At 44.5% G+C, this 26,960-nt stretch overlaps 1 protein-coding gene and 1 non-coding gene across 2 annotated transcripts in view; both read left to right on the forward strand.

The window, feature by feature from the left end:
- The first annotated feature begins 339 nt into the window (after positions 1-339).
- LOC135556543 (DNA-directed RNA polymerase, mitochondrial-like) overlaps positions 340-26,960 on the forward strand; it is a 45,022-nt gene continuing 18,401 nt past the window's right edge. Inside the window, exons 1-14 of the mRNA XM_064989836.1 lie at positions 340-529; positions 6,807-6,905; positions 7,017-7,885; positions 7,989-8,122; positions 11,469-11,655; positions 17,299-17,448; positions 18,306-18,473; positions 19,292-19,462; positions 19,935-20,174; positions 21,599-22,393; positions 22,548-22,670; positions 23,212-23,334; positions 24,352-24,531; positions 25,889-25,975. Of these exons, the coding sequence (XP_064845908.1) occupies positions 388-529; positions 6,807-6,905; positions 7,017-7,885; positions 7,989-8,122; positions 11,469-11,655; positions 17,299-17,448; positions 18,306-18,473; positions 19,292-19,462; positions 19,935-20,174; positions 21,599-22,393; positions 22,548-22,670; positions 23,212-23,334; positions 24,352-24,531; positions 25,889-25,975 (3,468 nt within the window). The 5' untranslated portion in view covers positions 340-387. The remainder of the gene's footprint in view (positions 530-6,806; positions 6,906-7,016; positions 7,886-7,988; positions 8,123-11,468; positions 11,656-17,298; positions 17,449-18,305; positions 18,474-19,291; positions 19,463-19,934; positions 20,175-21,598; positions 22,394-22,547; positions 22,671-23,211; positions 23,335-24,351; positions 24,532-25,888; positions 25,976-26,960) is intronic.
- On the forward strand, positions 26,467-26,539 carry trnat-ugu (transfer RNA threonine (anticodon UGU)). The gene has a single exon. It is a non-coding gene; the product is annotated as a tRNA-Thr (tRNA).

The raw sequence follows: 26,960 nt of genomic DNA on the forward strand, positions 1-26,960 counted from the left end.
TGTATTGAGAATGGTCCACCACCCAACCGACATCCAGCCAACTTGACACAACTGTTTCGACACCTTGTAGAGTCAATGCCCCGACGAATTGAGGCTGTTCTGAGGGACAAAGGAGGTTCAATGCAATATTAGGAATGTGTTCCTAATGTTTTGTAGACCCAGTACAAATTGCACAAAGTTTATGTTGACTATTATATTTGTTTAACAAATAATATTCTACACTCCTTTCAATACATATAAAACACAATTGTCTTGTTTCTAAATTTACTCTTCGATTTATTAGTATTCGTCTATCCTTGCCTATACTCTGCTCCTTTGTGTTCGATTAGCTTTGTCTTTTTCAAGATGGCAGCCTAGCGTGGAGAAGAGTTGTGCAGTTATGTGAACATGTCGCTATTGAGGCTGTGTGCCTTACCGAAGTGTCTGAGTGGTCTAATATTGTTGGAAAGAAGTGTTCGTCGTGTGTCAAATGCTGGCCATTGCCACTACTTTCTTACACTCCGGAATAACGTTGAAAGACGAATATCAGGTAAATGTTTTTGTCCCTTGCGCTATCTAACTTGTTAAGTCAACGTGACGGGTGCTCAAGCATGCAGGATTCATATTTCAGACAGTGTTGTCAGACCTGGAAAGCGCACTGAATATCACTTGTGATATGTCTCAATGTATACAGCTTGTTTGTAATGATGCATGATAAACGTTAGATAAATTAACTGACCAGCCACCCCCTAAATCCTGTTGCGATTTTTATAGCCATGCAGCTAGTTAACGTTAGTTAGTGAACTTAGAAACAGTTAGCTATCATCATGGGTTACATTACTTAGACGTCAAAGGTTGTTGGCTGATAAATGCCAATATATATATACATTTATTTTTTAAGACGTTGCTAATCCATACGAAATGGCAAATTATTTGACTCAAGTCAACCATTTACCTATGAGTTGGAATGTTTTGAAATGGCACATTTTGTTCATGAGCGGTATCCCCCAGATTTGGGCCGTCATGTCTCAGTGATTTTTTTTTTTTTAAGATCCTTGTCCCTAGAGTTTGAAAATGTGTGATAGCAGTGCAGCAATGGTAGCTTTCTGTGTGTTATCACTTTTTCGTACCTCCATGCCATTATTTTTTTCCAATGGGGATTGTAACCTATGAGACAATGTCAGTATAAAACAAAATATTGCTTATTGCGGCAGGGTAGCCTAGTGGTTAGAGCGTTGGACTAGTAACCGGAAGTTTGCGAGTTCAAACCCCCGAGCTGACAAGGTACAAATCTGTCGTTCTGCCCCTGAACAGGCAGTTAACCCACTGTTCCCAGGCCTTCATTGAAAATTAGAATTTGTTCTTAACTGACTTGCCTGGCCTGACTTGCTAAAGTTAAAATAAAAAAATACCCTTTAATCATTGGACAGTTTTTATTCACAACTATCCATCTGACACATTTTCGGGTAAATTCAGGTTAACATAACTTTGACCTCTAGGGTATATACAGTTGAAGTTGGAAGTTTACATACATCTTAGACAAATACATTTTAACTCAGTTTTTCACTTTTCCTAACATTCAATCCTAGTAAAAATTCCCTGTTTTAGGTCAGTTAGGATCACCACTTTTTTTTTTAAGAATGTGAAATGTCAGAATAATAGTAGATTTATTTAATTCCGCTTTTATTTCTTTCATCACATTGCCAGTGGGTCAGAAGTTTACATACACTCAATTAGTATTTGGTAGCATTGCCTTTAAATGGTTTAACTTGGGTCAAACATTTCGGGTAGACTTCCACAAGCTTCCCACAATAAGTTGGGTGAAATTTGGCCCATTCCTCCTGACAGAGCTGGTGTAACTGAGTCAGGTTTGTAGGCCTCCATGCTCGCACACGCTTTTTTAGTTCTGCCCATGTAACAGTATAACTTTAGAACGTCCCCTCGCCCATACCCGGGAGCGAACCAGGGACCCTCTGCACACATCAATAACAGTCACCCCTCGAAGCATCGTTACCCATCGCTCCACAAAAGCCGCTGCCCTTGCGGAACCACTACTTCAAGGTCTCAGAGCAAGTGACGTCACCGATTTAAAACGCTATTTAGCGCGCACCGCTAACTAAGCTAGCCGTTTCACATCCGTTACACCCACAAATTTTCTATAGGATTGAGGTCAGGGCTTTTTAAGCCATTTTGCCACAACTTTAGAAGTGTGCTTGGGGTCATTTGTCCATTTGGAAGACCAAGCTTTAACTTACTGACTGATGTCTTGAGATGTTTCTTCAATATATCCACAATTTTCCTACCTCATGATGCCTCTATTTTGTGAAGTGCACCAGTCCCTCCAGTTGCAAAGCACCCCCACAACATGATGCTGCCACCCCGTGTTTCACAGTTCAGATGGTGTTCTTTGGCTTGCAAGCTTCCCCCTTTTCCCTCCAAACATAATGGCCAAACAGTTATTATGGCCAAACAGTTCTATTTTTGTTTCATCAGACCAGAGGACATTTCTCCAAAAAGTACGATCTTTGTCCCCATGTGCAGTTGCAAACCGTAGTCTGGCTTTTTTATTGTGGTTTTGGAGCAGTGGCTTCTTCCGTGCTGAGTGGAATTTCAGGTTATGTCAATATAGGACTCGTTTTACTGTGGATATAGATACTTTTGTACCCGTTTCCTCCAGAATCGTCACAAGGTCTTTTGCTGCTGTTCTGGGATTGATTTGCACTTTTTGCACCAAAGTACGTTCATCCCCTTCCTCAGCGGTATGACGGCTGCATGGTCCCATGGTGTTTATACTTGCGTACTATTGTTTGTACAGATGAACGTGGTACCTTCAGGCATTTGGAAATTGCTCCCAAGGATGAACCAGACTTGTGGAGGTCTACAATATTTTTCTGAGGTCTTGGCTGATTTATTTTCATTTTCCCATGATGTCAATGCAAAGAGGCACTGAGTTTGACGGTAGGCCTTGAAATACATCCACAGGTACACCTCCAATTGACTCAAATGATGTCAATTAGCTTATCAGAAGCTACAACTATTGTTTAAAAAAATCACCCATATTGTGCCATTAATATTAGAATGTTTGGAGCTTAGCCATAGAAATCCATATAATGAGGCAGCTATGTTTTTGGATTGTATGCAATTTGGTACTTATTTCACTTAAGTTACAATTCAAAAACATAGCTGCCTCATTACATGGATTTCTATGGCTACGCTCCAAACATTCTAATATTAATGGCACAATATGGGTGATCTAATTTTTTTTATTGCCTATTCTTTTAGGCAAAACTACTCCAGCTCCTTCAAGTTGGATGGGTTCCGCTGGTGTACAGCCATCTTTAAGTCATACCACAGATTCTCAAGTGGATTGAGGTCTGGGCTTTGACTAGGCCATTCCACGACATTTAAATGTTTCCCCTTAAACCACTCGAGTGTTGCTTTAGCAGTATGCTTATGGTCCTTGTCCTGCTGGAAGGTGATCCTCCATCCCAGGCTCAAATCATCTGGAAGAGTGAAACAGGTTTCCCTCTAGAATTTCCCTGTATTTAGCACCATCATTCCTTCTATTCTGACCAGTTTCTAAGTCCCTGCAAATTTGAAAACACCCCCACAGTATGATGCTGCCACCACCATGCTTCACTGTTGTGATGGTGTTCTTTGGTCTCTTTGTTGCATCTCTGATTAATTCCCTCCTTGCCTGGTCTGTGAGTTTTGGTGGGTGGCCTTCTCTTGGCAGGTTTGTTGTGGTGCCATATTCTTTCCATTTTTTAAAATGGATTTAATGGTTCTCTGTTCTTCTCCACAACTTTGTCCCGGACCTGTTTGGAGAGCTCCTTGGTCTTCATGGTGCCGCTTGCTTAGTGGTGTTGCAGACTGGGGCCTTTCAGAACAGGTGTATGTATACTGAGATCGTGTGACAGATCATGTGACACTTAGATTGCACACAGGTGGACTTTATTTAACTAATTATGTGACTTCTAACAGCAATTGGTTGCACCAGATCTTATTTAGGGACTTCAGAGCGAAGGGGGTGAATACGTGCTACTTCCGACACCGACAGAGATGTCCGCCTCACTTTGCGTTCCTAGGAAACTATGCAGTATTTGATTTTTTTGTGTTATTTCTTACATTGGTACCCCAGGTAATCTTAGGTTTTATTACATACAGTCGGGAGGAACTACTGGATATAAGAGCAACGTCAACTCACCATCATTACGACCAGGAATACGACTTTCCCGAAGCGGCTCCTCTGTTTTGCCCACCACCCAGGACAATGGATCAGATCCCAGTCGGCGAACCAAAACAACATTGCCGTAAAAGGGGCAGACGAAGCGGCCTTCTGGTCAGGTTCCAGAGACGGGCGGACCGCTCCGGAGCATACTACTCACCAATGTCCAGTCTCTTGACAAAAAGGTTGATGAAATCCTTGCAAGGGTAGCATTCCAGAGACACATAAGAGACTGTAATGTTCTTTGCCTCACGGAAACATGGCTCACTCGAGACACGCTATCGGAGTCGGTACAGCCAGCTGGTTTCTTCATGCATTGCGCCGACAGAAACAAACATCTTTCTGGTAAGAAGAGGGGTCGGGGGGTATGCCTTATGATTAACGAGACGTGGTGTGATCATAACAACATACAGGAATTCAAGTCCCTCTGTTCACCTGACTTAGAATTCCTCACAATCAAATGTCGACCACATTATCTACCAAGAGAATTATCTTTGATTATAATCACAGCCGCATATATTCCCCCCCAAGCAGACATGTCGACGGCCCTGAACAAACTTTATTTGACTCTATGTAAACTGGAAACCACATATCCTGAGGCTGCATTCATTGTAGCTGGGATTTAACAAGGCTAATCTGAAAACAAGACTCCCTAAATTCTATCAGCATATCGATTGTGCTACCAGGGCTGGTAAATCCCTGGATCATTGTTATTCTAACTTCCGTGATGCATATAACCCCCGCCCTCCTTTTGGAAAAGCTGACCACAACTCCATTTTGTTGCTCCCTGCCTATAGACAGAGACTAAAACAGGAAGCTCAAGTCTGTTCAACTTTGGTCCAACCAATCTGATGCCACGCTTCAAGATTGCTTTGATCACGTGGATTGGGATATATTCCGCATTGCGGCAAACAACACCGTTGAAGAATATGCTGATTCGGTGAGCGAGTTTATTAGTAAGTGCATCAGCGACGTCTTACCCACAGCAACTATTAAAACATTCCCAAACCAGAAACCGTGGATTGATGGCAGCATTCGCGTGAAACTGAAAGCGCGAACCACTGCTTTTAACCAGGGCAAGGTGACCGGAAACATGACCAAATACAAACAGTGTAGCTATTCCTTCTGCAAGGCAATCAAACAAGCTAAGCGTCAGTATAGAGACAAAGTAGAGTCGCAATTCAATGGCTCAGACACGAGGTATGTGGCAGGGTCTACAGTCGATCACGGATTACAAAAAGAAAACCAGCCCTGTCGCGGACCAGGATGTCTTGCTCCAAGACAGACTAAACAACTTCTTTGCCCGCTTTGAGGACAATACAGTGCCACTGACACGGCCCGCTACCAAAACCTGTGGACTCTCCTTCACTGTTGCCGACGTGAGTAAAACATTTAAATGTGTTAACCCTCGCAAGGCTGCAGGCCCAGACGGCATCCCCAGCCGCGTCCACAGTGCATGCTCAGACCAGCTGGCTGGTGTGTTTACGGACATATTCAATCAATCCTTATCCTAGTCTGCTGTTCCCACATGCTTCAAGAGGGCCACCATTGTTCTTGCTCCCAAGAAAGCTAACTGAGCTAAACAACTACATCTCCCGTAGCACTCACTTCCATCATCATCAAGTGCTTTGAGAGACTAGTCAAGGACCATATCACCTCCACCCTACCTGACACTCTAGACCCACTCCAGTTTGCTTACCGCCCCAATAGGTCCACAGACGACGCAATCTCACTGCACATCTGGACAAGAGGAATACCTATGTTTGAATGCTGTTCATCGACTACAGCTCAGCATTTAATACCATAGTACCCTCCAAACTCATCATCAAGTTGGGTCTCGACCCCAACCTGTGCAAATGGGACAACAACCAGCCGAGCCACTGCCAGTTCACCCTGCTATCATCCAGAAGGCGAGCTCAGTACAGGTGCATCAAAGCAGGGACCGAGAGACTGAAAACAGCTTCTATCTCAAGGCCATCGGACTGTTAAACAGCCACTACTAACATTGAGTGGCTGCTGCCAACATACTGACTCAACTCCAGCCACTTTAATCATGGAAAAATGTATCACGAGTCACTTTAAACAATGCCACTTAATATAATGTTTACATACCCTACATTACTCATCTCATGTATATACTGTACTCTATACCATCTACTGCATCTTGCCTATGCCATTCTGTACCATCACTCATTCATGTATTTTTATGTACATATTCTTCATCCTTTTACACTTGTGTGTGTATAAGGTAGTTGTTGTGGAATTGTTAGGTTAGATTACTCGTTAGTTATTACTGCATTGTTGGAACTAGAAGCACAAGCATTTCGCTACACCCGCATTAACATCTGCTAACCATGTGTACGTGACATATAATTTGATTTGATTTTTTACATATGCACACCCCACTTTTCCATTTTGGATTTTTGATAATTTTTTTATTCAAGTTATTTATTTATTTTATTGTGTGTCCATTACATGAAATCCCTTTAAAACCATTTAAATTACAGGTTGTAATGCAACATAATAGGAAAAACTCCAAGGGGATGAATACTTTTGCAAGGCACTGTATATAGTAATTCTCACAACAATCTTCTTACAGATCCACCATGGACATCACAACGAAGACATTTCTCAGCTCTGATCCCAAAGAAAGAGGATGGGAAAAAACGAGTATGGGAACAATCTCAGCTTTTAGATGGTATGTAATAAATTACCTTTATCATGCATGTGATCCCTCAAATGCTTTTACATGTTTGTTTTCTATTATATCACAATGCTAGTATTTTCTCTCTCCCATTCTTTTTTCCAGTGCTTGAGGCCAGAATCCAGCAACTCCAATCTGACATTGTTTTAGATGTCCAACATGCAAAGGTACAATTTGTCAATGCTTCCAAGTCGAGGAGAGGGGCTTCTTCAGGGAAGAGTCACAAAAATGTTTCTGGGGGGAGGACTGAGTTGCCCAAGGTGGGACAGACTATTAGTAAGGGAGGGGGACAGACTGGTAAGGGAGGGGGCAAAGATGCTTCAGCCTCCAAATCCCGCTGGATGGAGAAACTGATTCATGAGAAGACGACTAAAACAAAGAAACTGAACCTGAAGCTAGGCATAGAAGATAAACCTGTAAAAAGCAGAAAAGGAAAACTGATGCTGCCAGGTACCGCACAAAAAAACATGTTGACAAAAGCTGGAAAAAAGACTGCATCGACCTCTAAAAAGAGCAAGACTCTGAAAAACCAAGAACCAACTGCTATCCAAGCCGACACTATTGCAGGTCCCCCGGTTGCTGCTGCAACTGTGCCTATTAGAAAAGCCAAAGGAAAGGGGAAAGCCTCAAAGGAGCCGGCTCCTGAGTTTTCTGAGGCCAGGGACCAGGAGCTGGCTGAGCTGGAGAGGAAGACGGAGGCCAAGGCCCAGGAGCTGGCTGAGGTGGAGAAGTTGGAGAGGAAGCTTAACCAGTGGGCTATGTCTGCCAGCCCGGAGCTCGTGCAGGATAACAGCGAGGCCAGGATGTACGAGGGCGTCCAGCTTAGTGTGCATTGCTACCTGGAGGCCTGTGTGTTCTGTGGCGACATTGACCGAGCCCAGCGCCTCCTGCTCACTCACCACCGCATGATCAGCCGACGCAACCTGCTCAACATAGGACTCTACAACGTCATGATGAGGGTCTGGGCCAAGAAGGTAAGTGCTGCTCTTGTATTAGAATTCTATAATTCTAATACATTGTCTACACAAGTCTCTAAATTCTGCATTACCTCCTTATTCTCCATGTGGACAACTGCAGGGCTCTTTGAACCAGATTGGACGTATGTTCATTCTGGTAGAAGAGGCAGGTCTGAAGCCTAACCTCACCTCCTACTGTGCTGCACTGGAGTGCATGGGCAGAACCCCTAACTGTTCTCCAAAGGTCATCAACAGGTAGGCTAACCCACAGACAGCCATTTACAGAACTTAACTCATAACTGTAACTAGGTTCATCTGGAACTTGTTGACATTAGGTAAATATGATAATATCTGACTGTTAAGCAAAACAATGCCTAGACTGCTTTAAATGTGTAAGAGAATTCTTTGTGGTCTTGGATGATTATTACTAGATGGCCAGTGCATTTGTAACCTGAGTTTCCCACTAGATGTCAGACTCTCCTATTAGCTTTGCAATTCCTATTTCTCTTTATTCTAGCCTCCTCTGTGATCCAGTGTTAACGAGCGTGTCTAGAGATACTGTGATTTCAACACGGTTTAAATATGAGATCATCGATATTTCTACCCAGTCTAGCACCTGGTCACTCAATACCTGCTAATCTAGAGGATGCTGCCATTTATATTTCCTGTAATATGTTGTGTGGGGCATTTTTTGAGGGCTGAGCACGTGGGCCAGCTGTGTGTGGAGAAGTGTTATGGGTGAAAGTGAAGTATCTTTCCTGGAAGTGAGGAGGCGCTAGGCAGGCATCCTGAATGAGAAGTCTCCATTGATGAGTGATATTGCGTTTAGGTCAGTGGTGGTGTCGGGTACTGGATGCTTCCTCCGGACAGATTTATTGCATGACATTTAGCATGGCGGCACGCATTGTGTGTACTGATATGTGTATTGATGTCTTTACAGGGCTCATCTGTGAAAGAGACCATGGTCTCAGCATGACTCCCTGTCAAAATAAATGTTAATATAGACCTAGTCCTGGGAGAGGGAGAGAGACCTTGCTATATCTTAATGAATGTCCCTATCTGTTGTAGGCCAGGACAATCTGCTGGCTGACTATACAGAGACTGGGCCAAATGGATTTCAGTCAGGCCAAATGGATTGTGATTGATACTGTATGTGTTTGTTAACAACCTGCTGTCACTAATTTGATTATGCTTATTGGACAAGGAAATAACAGTCTGTTTGGAGGCTTGGTGGAACTCAATTTGTCCATGTCAATATGCTGACTAGAATGTTAGCCTAATTCATTCAAAAGGAGATTTAAAAATAAAAAATCTGCAAAAATTGTCTGGTAATGGTATTCATGACACAGACTCTATCATATTTGGTTTCTAGCCTTGTTGTGTAGAACTGCAGTTTGTTTGAATACAGGGTTATACTAATTGGGAATGGGACGCAAGCGTAGGATTGATCACCCTGTCGCTGGCCGCCTTTGGGGAGGGTGTATAGTGTGAAAGGCCGAAACACCCTAGGAACCAAAGGTACACTACTGACGATGCGCTCCCCAAATTTCACCACGTTCACTGTTTATTAACTCTTGGAAGTGCTTGCACAACGGATAGTAACATCTCATCCTGTGTTCTTGGAATCTGAATATGGCAGAGAATCCTGAGTCAGTCTTGGTCAGTCTGTGGTTGTGGTGAAAGGGATTTCCTTTCGAGTGCTCTTTCAGACTATCATGACGCTGACCCTCTTGTCTCTGGCTATCCCGCCTTACTCTGCTGTCCCCCCTGAGGATGTCACCCTATGCAGTGTGTCCCAATGACAGAGTAGGTTGCAGAGCAGTAGGGGTGGATAGGGCCAGCTGGTTGGTCCATTGATCTCTGTATGGTGATACCAATGACATTGTTGTTCTGCGGTGGTGCTCTCTTGCTAACTCTTCAGCCCAGCCATGACATCTTTCTCGCACACTGTTCTTCCTCCCCTTCCCCTGTTCGTCTCCAGTTCCCCCTCTTTCTGTCTCCATTGTCCCCTCTTTCTCGTTGTACTGTTTCTCCTGGCATGATGTGGTTTCCATTGTCCACAGTGGCACTGTGCCTGGCGGCTAGCATCCTTTTTTAAAGCGCATCTCATTCCTACAGAACTAAAGTTTATCTTCAGCTTACACAATTCAGCTTTCTCTCGGTCTCGCTTCTTCATGTACCCTTGTCAGCTCCCTGTCCTGATCTGCGCTGTGTGAGCTGATAGCAGTGTAATCCCCGCCCCTGTCTCTTTATTCCTCCAGACCACACTGAGAGCACAAGGCCTAAACCCCTCTTTGTTCAAGAGACACTGAGAAAATGACATTTTAAACAGTACAGGGAGTCTTTAATGGCCAATCCAATCTGTCGCTCCCGACCAGAAGTATTTTAACAATACCAAAACATGCAAAGAAATCAGGGTGACACAAAAATTGAGGATTCTGTTTGGTTCTGTGAATGCTATTTAATTACTGTATTACAGAAAGCTCTGGAGGTCAAAGGAATACTCTCTCATTGATGACAAATCTTCCCCCCTCCAATACCTCATCCCTTTTGCTTTGTCAGTGTCGCAGTATTCTGTTTTACTCCACTAGAGGGCAGTGGTAACACATAAGCCCACCAGGGCCCTCTGTCTCTGGGTTACATCGAGGTGTTACACATCACATACCACAGCATAACTTTTCCTTCCTACTGACAGACTGCATTCATACAGTGCTCTGAAACAGTCACATATAGGAGCAATTGACCTCAACCCCAGAGTAGAGTAGGATAGACGACTCACCTCATCATGGTCTAAGACACTGCATCGCAGTGCTAGAGGTGTCACTGCAGTACCTGGTTTGAATCCAGGCTGCATCACAACCGGCCGTGATTGGGAGTCCCATAGGGCGGCGCACAATTGGCCCAGCGTTGGCCGGGGTAGGCCGTCATTGTAAATAATAATTTGTTTTTAACTGACTTGCCTAGTTAAATAAAGCTTCAAAAGAATTGTTTAGCCAGGCCTTAGTTTCCTAAATCCCTCTTCAGCTTCATTTGTTGCACCATACACTACATTCTGTATTCCACTGGCTGTGTGCACATCGCTATCTCCTGAATTCAACAGTCCAGTCATGGCAGGTGTGGAGTCTCAGGATGACCATCATTTGAATTAAAATGACACAACTTGCTCTGTGACCGGTCTGTGGACTGCCTGATGTTTCCAAAAATGATGTTTGTTATGCTGGCATTGTCAATCAGCATAATAAAGCCATGCATAATGATATCGGAGCAGAGGTGCATTAAATATAATTAAGTCACTATGGGGCCACAGTGAACTAGATCCGGCATTAGGCCTCGTTCACCTTCTGAAGACCAAGGTCAAAAAGTTCTATGTTTTTTTTATGCTGATGAAAGTACATGCCTAACTTTTTATTCGAGCAATTACGATACTATTACCAGAAGATTATCAACACTTGGAATCCATCCATTGCCTTTATCCGTCTCCAATGCACTCATCTGTAAGTAATGGCTATTTGAAAGAAATATGCAAAATGCAACTTTGTAGGGAGTACTGACTGAGGTTTGCTACCTTGTTTCTGACATTGTGTTTCCTGTCTGTCCTCAGGGTCCTGCGTCAGATGAAAGAGGATGGCCTGTGTGTGGAAGAGCTGTTTCGACTCTGTGTGTTCAGGCAGGATGAGAGGGACATGGTGCTGAGGGCCATCCACACCGTGGAACCAGACTTTCAACCCAGCATCAACACTGTCCTGCACACTTGCTCCTCACCTCTGGTCAAAGACTTCTACACAGAGGTAGGACACATGTCAACATATGAGTAGAGTAGACACGTCAACCCATCTGCAGAGGATGCAGAATTCAGAGACTTTGCTTTTATTGCTTGACTGGACCTGTCCTTTTTGTTCATTTTTTTTGCTTATGAAGTGTTTTGAGAGATCTATTATAAAAAGTGCTATATACATCGAATCAATTATTTACTATGAATAGAGTAAAATATAATAATTATTGAATCTATAGTGACTGACCTGGAATGAAATAGAATAGAACACTTTCCATTGTTGGAGACCGAAATGTCTCCCTGTCCCTCTCGCTGTCATGCAGCCATGCAGCCATGCTGTCTGACACATAACTAGCTTTTTCTAGGGGTGTATACGTCTTGCAACAGAAAACGTTTATCGTTTATGAACCAAACTGAGCAAATTGAACGAAACATGGAGGGACCTACCTGAATTGGAGCAATATAAACTTGTTTTTTGTTGCAAGACGTTTCTGTTTGAAGTAAACGGTTTCGCAACAATCAGCGTAATAAATTCGCCCCAGGCCTGGAGGGCTCTCTGAAAGCAGTGGTTGGACTGTGTCATGTGTTTGTCCTATAACAATCTCTATGTAATCATGGTGCAGTATCCAGCAGCATACCACCGTGCATCCCACTCTTTCCTCTGGTCTAAAAAAATTATTTCCAAATGCCCCATGACAGGGACTGGGGTCATGACCCTGCGTAAGGTGACGTCTTTCGGATGGGACGTTAAACGGGTGTCCTGAATCTCTGTGGTCACTAAAGATCCCATGGCACTTATCGTAAGAGTAGAGGTGTTAACCCTGGTGTCCTGGCTAAAATTCCAATCTGGTCCTCATACCATCACGGTCACCAAATAATCCCCAGTTTACAATTGGCTTATTCATCTCCTCTCCACTGTAACTATTCCCCAGGTTGTTGCTGTAAATGAGAATGTGTTCCCAGTCAACTTACCTAATAATAAGGGTTAAATAAATAAAATACATTTACAGAGCGACTTACAGGAGCAATTAGAACCAAATCAAACTTTATTTGTCACATGCGCCGAATACAACATGTGTAGACCTTACTGTGAAGTGCTTACTTACAAGCCCTTAACCAACAATGCAGTTTGAGAAAGTGTTAAAATATTTACCCCCAAAAGTTTTTTTTTAAAGTAAAAAAAAAAAAAGTAGCACAATAAAATAGCAATAACAAGGCTATATACGGGGTTACAGGTTAGTTGAGGTAATTTGTACATGTAGGTAGGGGTAAAGTGACTTTGCATAGATAATGAACCGCGAGTAGCAGAAGTGTTAAAAACAAATGGGGGGGGGGGGGGGTTAACCATTTGATTAATTGTTCAGCAGTCATATGGCTAGTGGGTAGAAGCTCTTAAGGAGCCTTTTGGTCCTAGACTTGGCGCAGCGATACCGCTTGGCGTGCGGTAGCAGAGAGAACAGTCTATGACTTGGGTGACTAGAGTCTTTAACAATTTTTTTGGGGCTTTCCTCTGACACCGCCTACTATACAGGTCCTGGATGTTGTTGCCTACCCTTACCACCTGGGGGGCGGCCCATCAGGATCCAGTTGCAGAGGGAGGTGTTTAGTCCCAGAGTCCGTAGCTTAGTGTTGAGCTTTGTGGGCACTAGTCCGTGAACAGCATTGTCAGAGGCATTCCTTTTGTCCAGGTAGGAAAGGGCAGTGTGGAGTGCGATTGAGAGTCATCTGTGGATCTGTTGGGGCGGTATGTGAATTGGAGTGGGTCTAGGGTGTCCGGGATGATGCTGTTGTGGACTATGGTGGTCTGCTTGAAACATGTAGGTATTACAGACTCGGTCAAGGAGAGGTTGAAAATGTCAGTGAAGATACTTGCCATTGGGTCATTGCATGCTTTGAGTACACATCCTGGTAATCCATCTGGCCCTGCAGCTTTGTGAATGTTGATCTGTTTTAAGGTCTTGCTCACATTGGCTACCGAGAGCGTTATCACACCGTTGTCCTGAACAGCTGGTGCTCTCATGCGTGCTTCAGTGTTGCTTGCCTTGAAGCAGGCATTAAAAAGCATTTAGCTCGTCTGGTAGGCTTGTGTCACTGGGCAGCTCACTGCTGGGTTTCCCTTTGTAGTCCGTAATAGTTTTCAAGCCCTGCCATATCCGATGAGAGTCAGAACCGGTGTAGGATTCAATCGTAATCCTGTATTGAAGCCTGTTTGATGGTTCGTCTGGAAGCATAGTGGGATTTCTGTTAGAGTTAAGTGGTGCTGCTATGCTTTCTCACATGATTCACTTACAGCCTTTTTGCCATACAGGATGTATTTTTAGCTGTGCTTGCACCATGGGGAGGAGGGGAGAGAGGGAGAGTTGTTTTTTAACTCCGTGCCAAGTTTTCATAACACCGTCTCACGGGAAGTCGAAACTGCACATTACAATACATAACTACACACACACACATACATATAAATATATTAATTTATAAATATTTATATATATATTTATATAAATATATTAATACCCTACCTGGACAAAAGGTATACTAGGTACTATTTGCAAATTGGATGTGCAGAAATGCAGTTTGATCTAGTGTTTGGAGATGCTGTGTTCTCCTGTGAGGGGGATATTTCATTTCTATCATTATGAGCTAACTCATTAATCTTGGTGCCCTACTGCACTTATTCTATGGTTTAGCTGACAGTTCTGTCTTTGCCAGGGGTCCTTGCTGGAAGAGAGAGCGAGAAGGAAAGGGAGGGAGGCTTGGTAGTTGTCCCATTCAGGTCCATGCTGGCCCTGCTCCGTCTATGGACAATCTCTGCCCCTGGGCAGAAACAAGCGTCTGACACACGCAAACAACAATACACATGAACATACTTATTATTCAGTCCTCTCTCATGGCCCAGCATGAACTGCCACAGATGCACTGAAACAGAATGTTATAACATAAGAGTGTCTGCTAAATGACTAAAATGTAAATGTATGCGTCCAAATTCATCAGTGTATATACTGTAGTTCCTCAGCAGCAAAGCTTGCTCTTTAAATAAGACGAGTATTGTGCCATGCTTTAGTGCCTTCGAGCCAGTGACGAAGTGACTTACCTCCCACGTAACCTTTAGCTTTGTTTTCGCTGCCGTTCAAGTGGCTTCTACTTTGCGGACATATTTAGTGTCTCTTCCTGTGTCTCCCGGGTTAATAAAGAGACACCGTACATCAACCCTTCAATGGGGTGTTACCTGATAATGCCCAGATGTCCTTGCACAGCTCACGGATGCCCTCTCAGTATGTAGGCCTACTCACTACCCTTCTCACTGGACCACTTAGCCAGCTGTGTGTTTATATAATGAGATGTATGTGCTGCCACTTTCTAGGAGCTTTTTAATTGGGTGCCAGCCAGACCTTTGGTGAGGGTTAAGCTTAAAGCAGCAGCATGTAATGATGCAGTATAAGCATATTTCTGTTTTAATTGGCCGCGGGAGGGTGATGGGATGGATGTTAATTTGCATAGCTACTAGCTGTTAATTGAGGCTCCGGGTTTGGTTTGTGTTAGTTTGGGCCCTCGTGTCCTCTTTATTTCTCTCTGTCAGGTGACTGCAGGCACAGGGGGAATGGTGGCGTGGGCCTGCCTTAGTCCATTTAGTGCCTTCACTCAAAGCACCAAACACACAGACACACACAGAGACTGACAGACAGAACTACACTGACCTTAAATGTGTTACCATCCAATGATAGATGTAAACATATGAATATTCATACTCCTTTGTAAATTATATCATTTTATTTTTAGTTGATCTCGGAAATTAAATGCCAAGCAGTCAAGGTACCAGTCCACAGTAATTGGAGCACACAGATATGACTACACCTTATTACGTCGAGCACAATGAGCCATCTGTTTACTTTATAGTCTTGTGGCGCTGAATGTCTAGTGATTTAAGCCTGGGTAATGGTCTGTGTGTTGGCAGCAGACTAAGCATTTAGTGCAGGGTTCCCCAACTGGCCAAATTTGGCCTGCCGGTGATTTTATTTGGCATCCCAAGTTTTCTGAGCAACTGTTGGTGGGTGTAAATACACCAGAATATCAGCTCCAAGTGATTTTTAATTTTGGAAATCTGTTTGAAAGTATTCCCACGCATAATAGAGAGGTATACACTCAGTGGCCAGTTTATTAGGTACACTCGGGTCGGACCCGCCCTTTGCCTCCAGAACAACCTGAATTATTTGGGGCATGGACGTGTTCCACAATTGTTATCAAGGGACCTAGCATGTGCCAGGAAAACATTCCCCTCACCATCCTGTACCGTTGACATCAGGCAGGATGGGTCCATGCACTCTGCTTACTGCTTACACCAAATCCTGGCTCTGCCATCAGCATGATGCAACAGGAATTGAGATTCGTCGGACAAGGCAATGTTTTTCCACTCCTCAATTGTCCAGTGTTGACCACGTGCTCACTGGAACCGCTTCTTTTAGTTAAACACATTTTTGTCATTTAGCAGACTCTTATCCAGAGTGACTTACATACATTGAGTGCATACATTTTCAGATATTTGTTTGTACTGGTCTACCATGAGAATTGAACTCACAACCCTGGCGTTGCAAGTGTCATGTTCTACCAACTGAGTCACAGTACTGACTTAGCGACTTAGCTGATAGTAGTGGAACCCGGTGTGGTCGTCTGTTGCAATAGCCCATCCGTGACAAGGACCGGCGAGTTATGTGTTCTCCGGGATGCCGTTCTGCACACCAATGTTGTACTGCGTTGTTATTTGCCTGTTTGTGGCCCGTCTGCTAGCTTGCGCAATTCTTGCCATCCTCCTTCGACCTCTCTCATCAACAAGCTGTTTTCGCCTACAGGACTGCCGCTGACTGTATGTTTTTTTTGTTTTTTTGTTTCACAATTCTCCGTGAACCCTAGACACTGCGTGTGTGAAAAGCCCAGGATGATCAAACCACGCTCAAAGTCGCTTAGGTCACTTGTTTTTCCCATTCTAACGTTCAATCAAACTGTTACCGGTTGCCTGTCTGCCTCCTTTTTATAGCAAGCCATGGGAACGTGACTCACGGTCTATAGGAGCGAACCATTTTTGTGAACAGGGTTGTGTACCTAATAAATTGACCACTGAGTGTATGCGATCGTATACATATGTAAGAAAAGTTTGAGATTATGGTTTAGTCAAATATTATATATGTTTGGGCTTTTTGCAGTCAATTTGCAGTCTACAAATGATTTGTAATTGTGTTCCGGCCCCTTGAACATCCGCTAAAGAAAAAATCTACCCTCGGCTGAATCTAGTTGATAATCCCTGGTCTAGTAATTAAGGCTGTGTAATGCTCTGTGTGTTGGCAGCTGACTGCACTGTCAACACGCACTCAGCCACGCACCCTGACCTGACCGAACCCTCCCCATCACCACACACTAATATTATTCAGAATATACAGACGCTCCCTCTTTTTGGCTAGGACTGGACAAACACGCTCGAATGTGCACACACGCATTCCAAAATAGCTATGTGAGTAATCTAAATGTAAATCTAATATTGATTATGATAATAGACATTAGGTCTAATGTATGCTCCCTTCCAGTGTCTCTCTCCTGTGATGTAATAGTCTCTCCATGTAAAACCCTGTCTGTGTATGGCCTCTCTGAACCATCTGACCTGTGTGTGTTTCAGAGGGCAGATGCTAAGTACCCCAAGTTGGCCTTCAGCCTGGAGGAGCTGCGGGAGAGGTTCAGCCGTCAGCTGAGCATGGAACAGGCCTGCACCATCACCATTCACTCTGTGGAGGCCATGAAGCCTGTTACCCCACACATGGCCAAGATGGTAAACCAACTGCCCCACCCACCTAGACGTATAGTCTGGCCAAACACTGAAATATACTACTACAGTTGTATGGGATAGTGACACACTGAAATATACTATACTTTATTTTGTTTTTAATGGCCCTGAAATGAGCAATTATTGGAGTTGTATAGGATCTCAAATCACTTTACATTGAAGGGGTGGAATTTTATTTAATCCTTTGCCAATGACAAAATCATATTTTCACTATGTTGATTTTTATTTTATTGTCAGTGTCAAGTTTGTCTCCAGACATCAGTCCAAAACTTTAAATGTAATGCTTTGAGGTCTCTCCTGTTATCTCAGTGATCTAGGGCCAGGCATTTACAGTTTAAACTCTCCCTGCATCTACAGACAGTGTTTCAGACTGGGAGCAGGAGGACGAGGGTCCCTGGTGGTTCTGCAACATGTCCAGCAGAATGATAATGTATTTTGATGGGGCTCTCCTGGGGGGGGCGAAGTCATCTAGAGGCCAGGTCAGCCTATCTGCTCTGTGTCAGCTGGGCTCTCTCCTCCTGGCATGGACAGGCAATATGACAGTCCCCTAGATGGAGGGTTGACCCAGTTTCACAACCTGGCTGGAGACCTGTTCTGTTCGATCACTATCTGAATCGGAACACATGCTGAATACCACAGATGGTTATTGGCTAGCTAGTCGAGTTCAAATGAAAGTTTTATAAGGTGTTTGTTGTTTAACTTGACGTCAACTTTGAACTCATATCCAAAGTGGGTCTAAGGCAGAACTTGCTTATGGAACATACTTCATGTTTTCGTCCACCAGAACCACACAGTACCATGCAGTATTACCGTGCTGATGGTGGTGCATGTGAATGTTTCAGAGGGCTTTGCTGGCGGAGCAGCGGATGGTGTGGCACAAAGCCCTGGTTGGGGCCCTGAGGGAGAGCAATATGATCCTGGCCAGCATCACCCCGAAGGCCGTCAGACTCAGCCTCTACCCCTACCTCTGTCTGATGGACCAAAAGGACTATGTAGACATCATGATCCAGGTATAAAGCTTTTATTATTATATAACCCACTTAATCCTCTCAACTTTCTCTGACCTTGGGTCATATACACTGAGTGTACATGACATGGACTGATCAGGTTAAAGCTATGATCCCTTATTGATGTCACTTGTTAAATCCACTTCAATAAGTGTAGATGAAGGTGAAGAGACCAGTTAAAGAATGATTTTTAAGACTTGAGACATGGATTGTGTGTGTGTGTGCCATTCAGAGTGTGAATTTGGCAAGACAAAATATTTAAGTGCCTTTGAACGGGGTATGGTAGTAGGTGCCAGGTGCACCGGTTTGTGTCAAGAACTGCAACGCTGCTGTTTTTTTAAACGCTCAACCGTTTCTCGTGTGCATCAAGAATGGTCCACCACTCAAAGGACATCCAGCTAACTTGTCACAACTGTGGGAAGCATTGGCGTCAACGTGGGCCAGCATCCCTGTGGAACGCTTTCGACACCTTGTGTGCAACTCAATATTAGGGAGGTGTTTCTAATGTTTTGTGCACTCAATGCATATACTGTATCTCTGTTGGTTCAATTCTTATTTTTCTGAGTGGTATCATTGTCTGAGCTGGTTGACAAATGATACGAACGTTGTAACGTTTAATTTGGCGTTCCACAATGTTCTGTGTTTGAACCCTTCAGGGAAAGCCCACTGTATCCCAGCAGTATGTTGGACCTTGACTTGTTTAGACCTCCGATGTATCTAGACTTCTAAGGTCAGGTTTATTTAGCATCTTTGTAGCTTGATATCATGTAATGCTATGAAATACAGATGATCTTAATAATGTTGATATTTGTCATTGTCAGAGTCTGTCTAACTTGCCACCCAGTGGGGAGTCTCTCCACATCCTGGCCAAGGAGCTGGGAAACAGGATCCACAACAAGTTCTGCATCCGCATGAAGAGCCACAACCAGATGGTGGACAAGCTCAGCCATATCTACAATGAATATGCTGAGCTACTAGCCAAAGACTCTAAGGTATGACACTCCACAGAAATAGAATGAGTAGAACAGGCGACCCCATACACGTCAATGATGGCATAATGGGTGGACTGGTGGCGATTGCGAGAGTACCCATACGATCAAAGCAGGAAGTGTACCCATCAATATCTGCTGTGATTTGTTGTTTCAACTGACATTACTAAAAATGCATTCCATAGCATGAGCCACATCAGTTAACATCATTTGAATGAACATTCTACATTACCATAGAAATGTTGCATCACAAGGCAGGCAGCCATTGTGTGTGTACCCATGAGTTTACCAGTCATATTGTCAACGGTAGAGGTTCTAAGCCCATTCTATTCATTCTATTTCTATGTGTCACTCTTCCACCCACATCTGGTCTTTATCTGTTTTTTGTTGTTGTTGTCTGCCTGCAATTACAAGACTTATTAAATCATTGACCTACTGTTTGACTTAAAGAAAACTTCCTTACTGTGCGGTGCAGGATTTTGACGTATTGCCTAGGGAACGATGGTGGAAGCTGGAGGCGGAGCATAGCTCTGGTCCCTCCCTGCTGGGGGACAATACCCAATGGCCCCACACGGTGGTGGTGGAGCTGGGCACCTACCTGGTGGACCTCATGGTCAAGCACATGAAGGTGAACAGCGACATCCTCAACCCTGCCAATGACAGGAAGTTCATCCCTGTCCTCTACCACATGTACACCTTCCGCAGTAACAAACAGGTAAATCGTATACTACATTTTGAAGTGATTTATGCCAGTAATTTTTTTCCCCAGATTTTCAAGGCTTTGGGTCATTTTCGTGACATCTCATTTTGGTGTCATAACGAAGTCTTCACATTGACATTTTATGAGCTAAATCAGTTAGTGCAGCATTGAGAAGGTGCCATAACATAACAGGCTACCTTAGTCTTTTGGAAAGGGCTATCTGTTATAGCTGCTATCTCTTCTCTTCAGCTCTCCTCTCACAGCCCAGCTCCCTCATATTATGCTCTCTGCCTGCACGGTCCGGGCTCATAAGCATATCAATAATAAAACCGCTTTCCCTGGAAGAGTGGACGGCGGTGCAGTTGACTAAAAGCCAATTTATGCTTTGTCCGTAAATGTGGTCGGAGGCTCCGTATGGAGGGTGTGATGCAGTTGCTCCATACCACATCGCTGTGTGCCTCCAACATCTGTTTATAATGCGGAGGGCTCCGTATTGCTCAGCATTGACTTGATTGGTTGACGGTAGGTGGGGGCGGGAGGTCCTGTATAAACACAAACTCACTTCCTTGACAATTTTCTTCACAACAGCTCTACTCAACAGCTCTGTGCTGCTCCGCAAAGCGTAATAATTATGAATTCCTTGACTTCTGTACAGGCCGTGTCACTGTATATGCTGCACAGCCAATGCAGAGCTGCTGGCTGGCTGATTGACTGCCCTGGGATAACTGACAAGGAAATTAAGACACTTTCTATTTTGTCCTCTGAGCCTCGTTCCTTGTGTAAAAGAAGTGCCTGCCGGCATCTCAATCCGATGTGGGTTTCAAAGCTGGTCTCTGGCCACTCCTCCCTCTGCTGTGCTGGCTCAAGGGGGTAGAGCGTAGGGCAGCAGGGGTGCAGCCTAATGATTTTTACAGCATGCAGATTTGTTAGGCTGCACAATGCTTCTCTCATTTATTTTTCATGGAATATCTGCCTGGTTGATGGACTGGATTTGTTATATCTCTTGAAGGACTGAATCTATTGTCTTTCTGTTTCTGTGTGTGATAGACTGCACTGTTGGTTTATACAGTATGTTTTCTACAATGCTGTGCCTCTCTGTGGGTTTGGTTGGTGAAACCTTTCAGTAAGTAGCTAATTAGTCTCTGGCTGTCACACGTGATTAAAACGGCTATGAACCAGATGCCTTAGCTGGTAATCACAGTATTTACATCATCACAATTACACTTAGTCAGGAAATAAATCAGCCGCATGCGCTCTCCACCAGAAGCCATGGTTAATGTGGTGGCGTTGTCACAGCAAATAAGGCTGCCTGTTTTACTGAAGCTTAATTAAAACGTTCAGCTCTGCTTTTGAGCAGACATTTGATTGGACTGGTACTGTACCTGTGTTTTTGTATTTCATGTATGTAATTGGATCTCTCGTGTTGTGATTGGCTGCAGGTCGGCTTCATCAAGCCGCACCCCATCCTGACACAGATGCAGCAGGACGCCATGGAGACCACGCTGACCTTTGACTCCTACGTGATGCCCATGCTGTGCCCGCCCATGCCCTGGACCTCGGCTAAGTTCGGCGCCTACCTCCTCACCCCCACCAAGATGATGCGCACGGTGGTTGGCGCCAACCAGCATGAGATCCTGCTGGAGAAGTGCCAGGACGCTGACCTGCATGCCGTGCTCGACTCCCTCAACCAGCTGGGCAACGCGGCCTGGAGGATCAACCAGCCCCTGCTAGACATCATCATCTCCATCTTCAACGATAAAGGCAATGAGAAGCTGGACATCCCGCCGCCCAACTCCGAGGCCCCCAAGATCCTCCGCTACAGCCAGCAGGACTTGGCCACCTACTCCTCAGCCGAGAAGGCCCACCTGAAGAGGGAGCTGGTCAAGGCTAAGAAGAAGTGCAGTGAGATGCACAGCCTCAGGATGGACGCCCTCTATAAACTCTCCATCGCCAACCACATGAGGGACGAGGTCTTCTGGTTCCCCCACAACATGGACTTCCGCGGGCGGACGTACCCGTGCCCGCCCTACTTCAACCACCTGGGCAGCGATGTGACCAGGGCTATCCTGGTGTTTGCGGAGGGGAAGCCCCTGGGGCCGGGCGGTCTGAAATGGCTGAAGATCCACCTGGTCAACCTGACGGGCTTGAAGAAACGCAGCTCGCTGGCCGGCAGGTTGGAGTACGCCAACACAATCATGGACGACATCCTGGACTCTGCAGACAACCCCCTCAACGTCAGTCTGCTAACAATGTGTCCTGTTTGTTATCATACTGTTACAGCTCATAGATTGTGGATGTAATATTCTACCCACTGAGAGATAATCTAACCATTGATCTGTGGTACCTGATGCTGTATTGTCTGTGGTTGTGTGTGCGTTTCCATGGCAGGGTAAGAAGTGGTGGCAGAATGCAGATGAACCCTGGCAAGCCTTGGCCTGCTGTATGGAGATAGCCAACGCTGTCAGATCACCTAACCCCACACACTTCATCTCCCACTTTCCTGTGCATCAGGTAATGACACTGACCTCTAACCCCCGCCCCTTGACCGTCCATTTAGATCGGAAAGGATTAGATGGGTATATGCAATACGGTCATAGCTCCATATTTCCCTCTGAAAGAATAGGTGTAAGTTTTGCTATATTGCATACTCCTAGGGTCTAGGGGTCCATTTTGTTTAGCTCCCCTCAAGAGGTTGTACATTGGAGAACCTTTAAACACGCGGTGTCTCACTTACGCGCTATACTGTTATTTTAGAGGCCTCATGAAAAGTTAACAAGGCAACAGCTCCCCTGACACCATTTTGGGGAAATGGTTGTTATGTCACTTGACTTTGTGCTCAGTCACTGCCCTGTCTGATCCATCCTAAACAGTGTGTTCAGACATCAGTTAACCTCTCTGTTTGGGCTCTAGCTATGAAGAGTTGAGCAGCTCATTGACCTCATCTGTCTGTGCTTCTTCAGGACTCATCTATGACCTCGATTTAAGCTTTTAAGCTTGCAACCCCAATAAGTGTCTTATATTTCTCTCTTCACTCCCTCCTTCCTCCCCTCAGGATGGTTCGTGTAATGGTCTCCAGCACTACGCAGCCCTGGGTCGGGATGTGATCGGTGCCACCTCTGTGAACCTAATTCCCTGTGAGGTGCCCCAGGATGTCTACAGCGGGGTGGCACAGCAGGTCAGTCAGCCTGGGCGCCAGTGGGCAGTGGCTGGGTGATTGTATTGCCCTGCCCCTTCCACCTATAATGTAGAATTAACACACAAGGTCGAAACAGTTGCTGAAATCCGTAGTTTATCAATTAATACATAATGTTGTACTTGAAGAGTGTCTCATTATCGAGCTTGCTCATTTATTTATCTGGCTGATTGGATACCTAGGGAACAACTGTGTACTTTTTCCTTTGCACTGAGCACAGTCTACAATAACAGCACCTGCTCTCCTCAGACTAGTCAGAGCAGGCTTTACTTTACCTCTCACCCCAGGCCTCCATGAGCCCCAGTCACTGCAGCGCAGAAGGCACAGCCCAAGGATTTTGCGCTGACAAAGCTACATATTTTAGATGGGATACTATTTGATTTAAGCACCGGTGAGAGCGGAGAGCGTTTATGCTGTGATTAAAAAAAGCCCAAAACATGAAGTCGCGTTTAGCTGGAGTGTAGTACACTGATGAGTTCTCAATGAGCTGGGCTGCTTTCAGAATGCTGCTGTGGCAGCGCTTCCTGCTCCCTTGTCCTACCTCCATTGTCCAGCCACCCCCGAGGAGCGCTTATTAGAAAGCAGCTGATGAAATCAGCTCCGCTCCGAGTCTTGGAGGACAAACAGCTCCAGTACATACAGGGCACCAATCATCAAGGCAACAATGTTTACAAAAAGGATACACCTGGTGTGTCTTTAAGGTGATTGCAGTTCATTGATTTAGACTGTTCACTTGTAGTACTACTACAGCAGGTTCTGTACAGGCTATACAGCAAACTGCTGCTAAAGCCACTGGCCCGTTGAGTCAGATGTGTGATAACTGTGTCATTCACTGGCAGTCTAAATCAATGTACTGTCTGCAGCACAATGTGGTTCTCTTATGCTCCCATGTTATACTATGGGACTGTCAGAGTTAATGTATGATACTTTTGAGTCCGTGCGGTTCCCTTTGGACAAGATGACAGTCAGACTGTGTTTGGTGCTCTGTGTGTTTTATAGGTGGAGGAGTTCCGTGCGCGGGACTCAGAGAAGGGTCTGAAGATCGCCCAGGTGCTGGAGGGCTTCATCAGCAGGAAGGTGGTGAAGCAGACGGTGATGACGGTGGTGTACGGGGTGACGCGCTACGGAGGACGCCTCCAGATAGAGAAGAGGCTCAAGGAGGTTGATGACTTCCCCAAGGTACGGCCTACCAGTCATCTATGTAATTGTTGGTTTTTGATGTCACTCGCTGTGGCCTTTCTGGATGAATAGTATCACATAATCATCTCCTATAACATACGACTGTGTTACGAGAAATGTGCCATGCTGACGGCAGTGAGACGTCTTAAACTGTATCTGTCTATATTAGCCATTGATTGTATTATTCTTTAGATGCTTCACATGCACATAGACCTATTATAATTTGGCAGTAATCTAATCTGATTTCGTCTTGTGTGTTTCCCGTCTAATAGCCAGGGAAATTGTCTCATTAGTTGAAACGGGAATCTGGGAACAATGTAGCGGGAAATTTTTATTACTGTGAAAACCGCCTTATCCCATTGAAATGCAGTTGTTTGGCAGCCATATTGGAAATGGCCTAGGAACGGTGGGTTAACTGCCTTCTTCAGGGACAGAACGACAGATTTTTACCTTGTCAGCTCAGGAATTTGATCTTGCAACCTTTTGGTTACTAGTCCAATGCTCTAACCACTAGGCCACCTGCCACCCCAATGCGACGTTCACAAAGCACTGTAATGTTCATACTTCTGATATCCATGTAGTTGAGCGCATCATGAATTTTCAGTCGAATTTTACACAAATCGTTGATACCTATAAAAATGGTGATTGTCATAATCTACTGCAGCCATGCTCAATAGGCGGACCGCAGGCTGGATCCAGACCCAGAATGGGGTCAATACGATTCGGGATTCGACTCATGATATCATATGAACACACATGTAAAATTGCAGGCAATATGTAACTTTTTGGGGGACACAACCAGTTCTTAACTGACTTGCCTAGTTAAATAAATAAAATAAATACATTCTCATTGAATGCAAGTCTAAGAAGCGACAGATCTGTTCTATGAAGCTATTTCTATGCTTCCTATTAAGTTTCATTTTTGAGTCTTTTACTTTCAGTTTTGTACACCATCTTCAAACAGCTAAAAATACGGAAAATATATTTCCCAGCGGTTTAGATGGTACAATGATTCTCTACACTATACTTAAGTGAACTATTCGAATTGTAGCAACCAGGAAATGGCGGAGCGATTTCTGCATAGTGCGTCTATAAAACTGCAAATATTTTCTCTTTGACAACAAGAGGGGTGTGAACATTTCGGGGTTGCGAGGTGGAGGTTTGTTACAATGCAACCCCCCCTATTCAAATCAACCCAGGAATTATTTAATGGAACAGCACATTTACCTTGTGGAGTTCCTCTGGATTCTGTGCTTGGTCTTTTACTCATTTTGATTATGTGCCTATAAATAAATATACACGTGTTGGATTTGGATATATTTATTGTCCTGCCATTGAGATTGTGTTGTGATTGCAGGAGTACGTTTGGGACGCCTCTCACTATCTGGTCCAACAGGTGTTCAGCAGTCTGAAGGAGATGTTCACCGGCACCAGAGAGATCCAGGTACCCTGCGTTGACGCACATTACTAATATATCCATTTACCTGCTGCATATACCAACTCCACAGTTGACGCAGCACTTATTATTAACGACTATAGTTTGCTTTACTATTAGCACAGTAGGCGTGCTCGTTCATCATATGCATGGGCTCATGCATTAAAACCATTTGAGAAAGAATGATCAGGGTAGCTTCACGGTGAGGGCACACAGTCCGAGCTCAAATTAAATATTCCCCCTTCATCTTGCTCCAGCTCCCGGTTCGTCTCTAAATTAGTCAGGTCCTGCTGGGTCTACACAGCAGTCTCAAGAAGAGTGCAGCGGTGGCTAGTTACAGTACATGATCAATCCCTCTCTCTTCCCCTCCTCCCTGTACCTGGCTGGGAGTTCCTGGATGAAGGAGGGGGAGAGGTAGGATGATTAGGGGAAAGAGGGCCAGAAAGCAAGCAGGCAGACAGTCTGATTAATGGGCCAGGTTTGGGCCTGCCTGCTAGCTGGGTCGTGTGGCTCAGTTGGTAGAGCATGGCACTTGTAATGCCAGGGTTGTGGATTCGATTGCCATGGGGACCAGTATAGAAATGTACAAACTCACTACTTTAAGTCTCTCTGGATAAGAGCGTCTGATAAATTACTTGAAATGTAAATATTAGTCTCCTACACTGAGGCTGTGTATGAGGACTTCTAGAACCCTAATGCTCTCTCTTGAATGGAAGCGATATATGTCAGACTCAGCAACAGCCAGGCCAGCACTGTTACTCTGTTATATCTATGCTAGTGTTATATTGTCTGCAAGCAACAACGTTCCACCTGTTTCTTTGAAAACTCTTCATTTGTTTGCACGGATAGATATAATCACGAAAGAAACCTCATCTAAATTTAAACTGATTATACTTCCAAGCTGCTGAGTGAATGTAATGTCTTTATTCTCACATTTTCCTCAATTTCACAAACATCTTAATTTGAGCACAAATGTACTCACCAGTGAACAGTG

The sequence above is a fragment of the Oncorhynchus masou genome, chromosome 15 (assembly GCF_036934945.1).
Source record: "Oncorhynchus masou masou isolate Uvic2021 chromosome 15, UVic_Omas_1.1, whole genome shotgun sequence".
Taxonomy (NCBI): domain Eukaryota; kingdom Metazoa; phylum Chordata; class Actinopteri; order Salmoniformes; family Salmonidae; genus Oncorhynchus; species Oncorhynchus masou.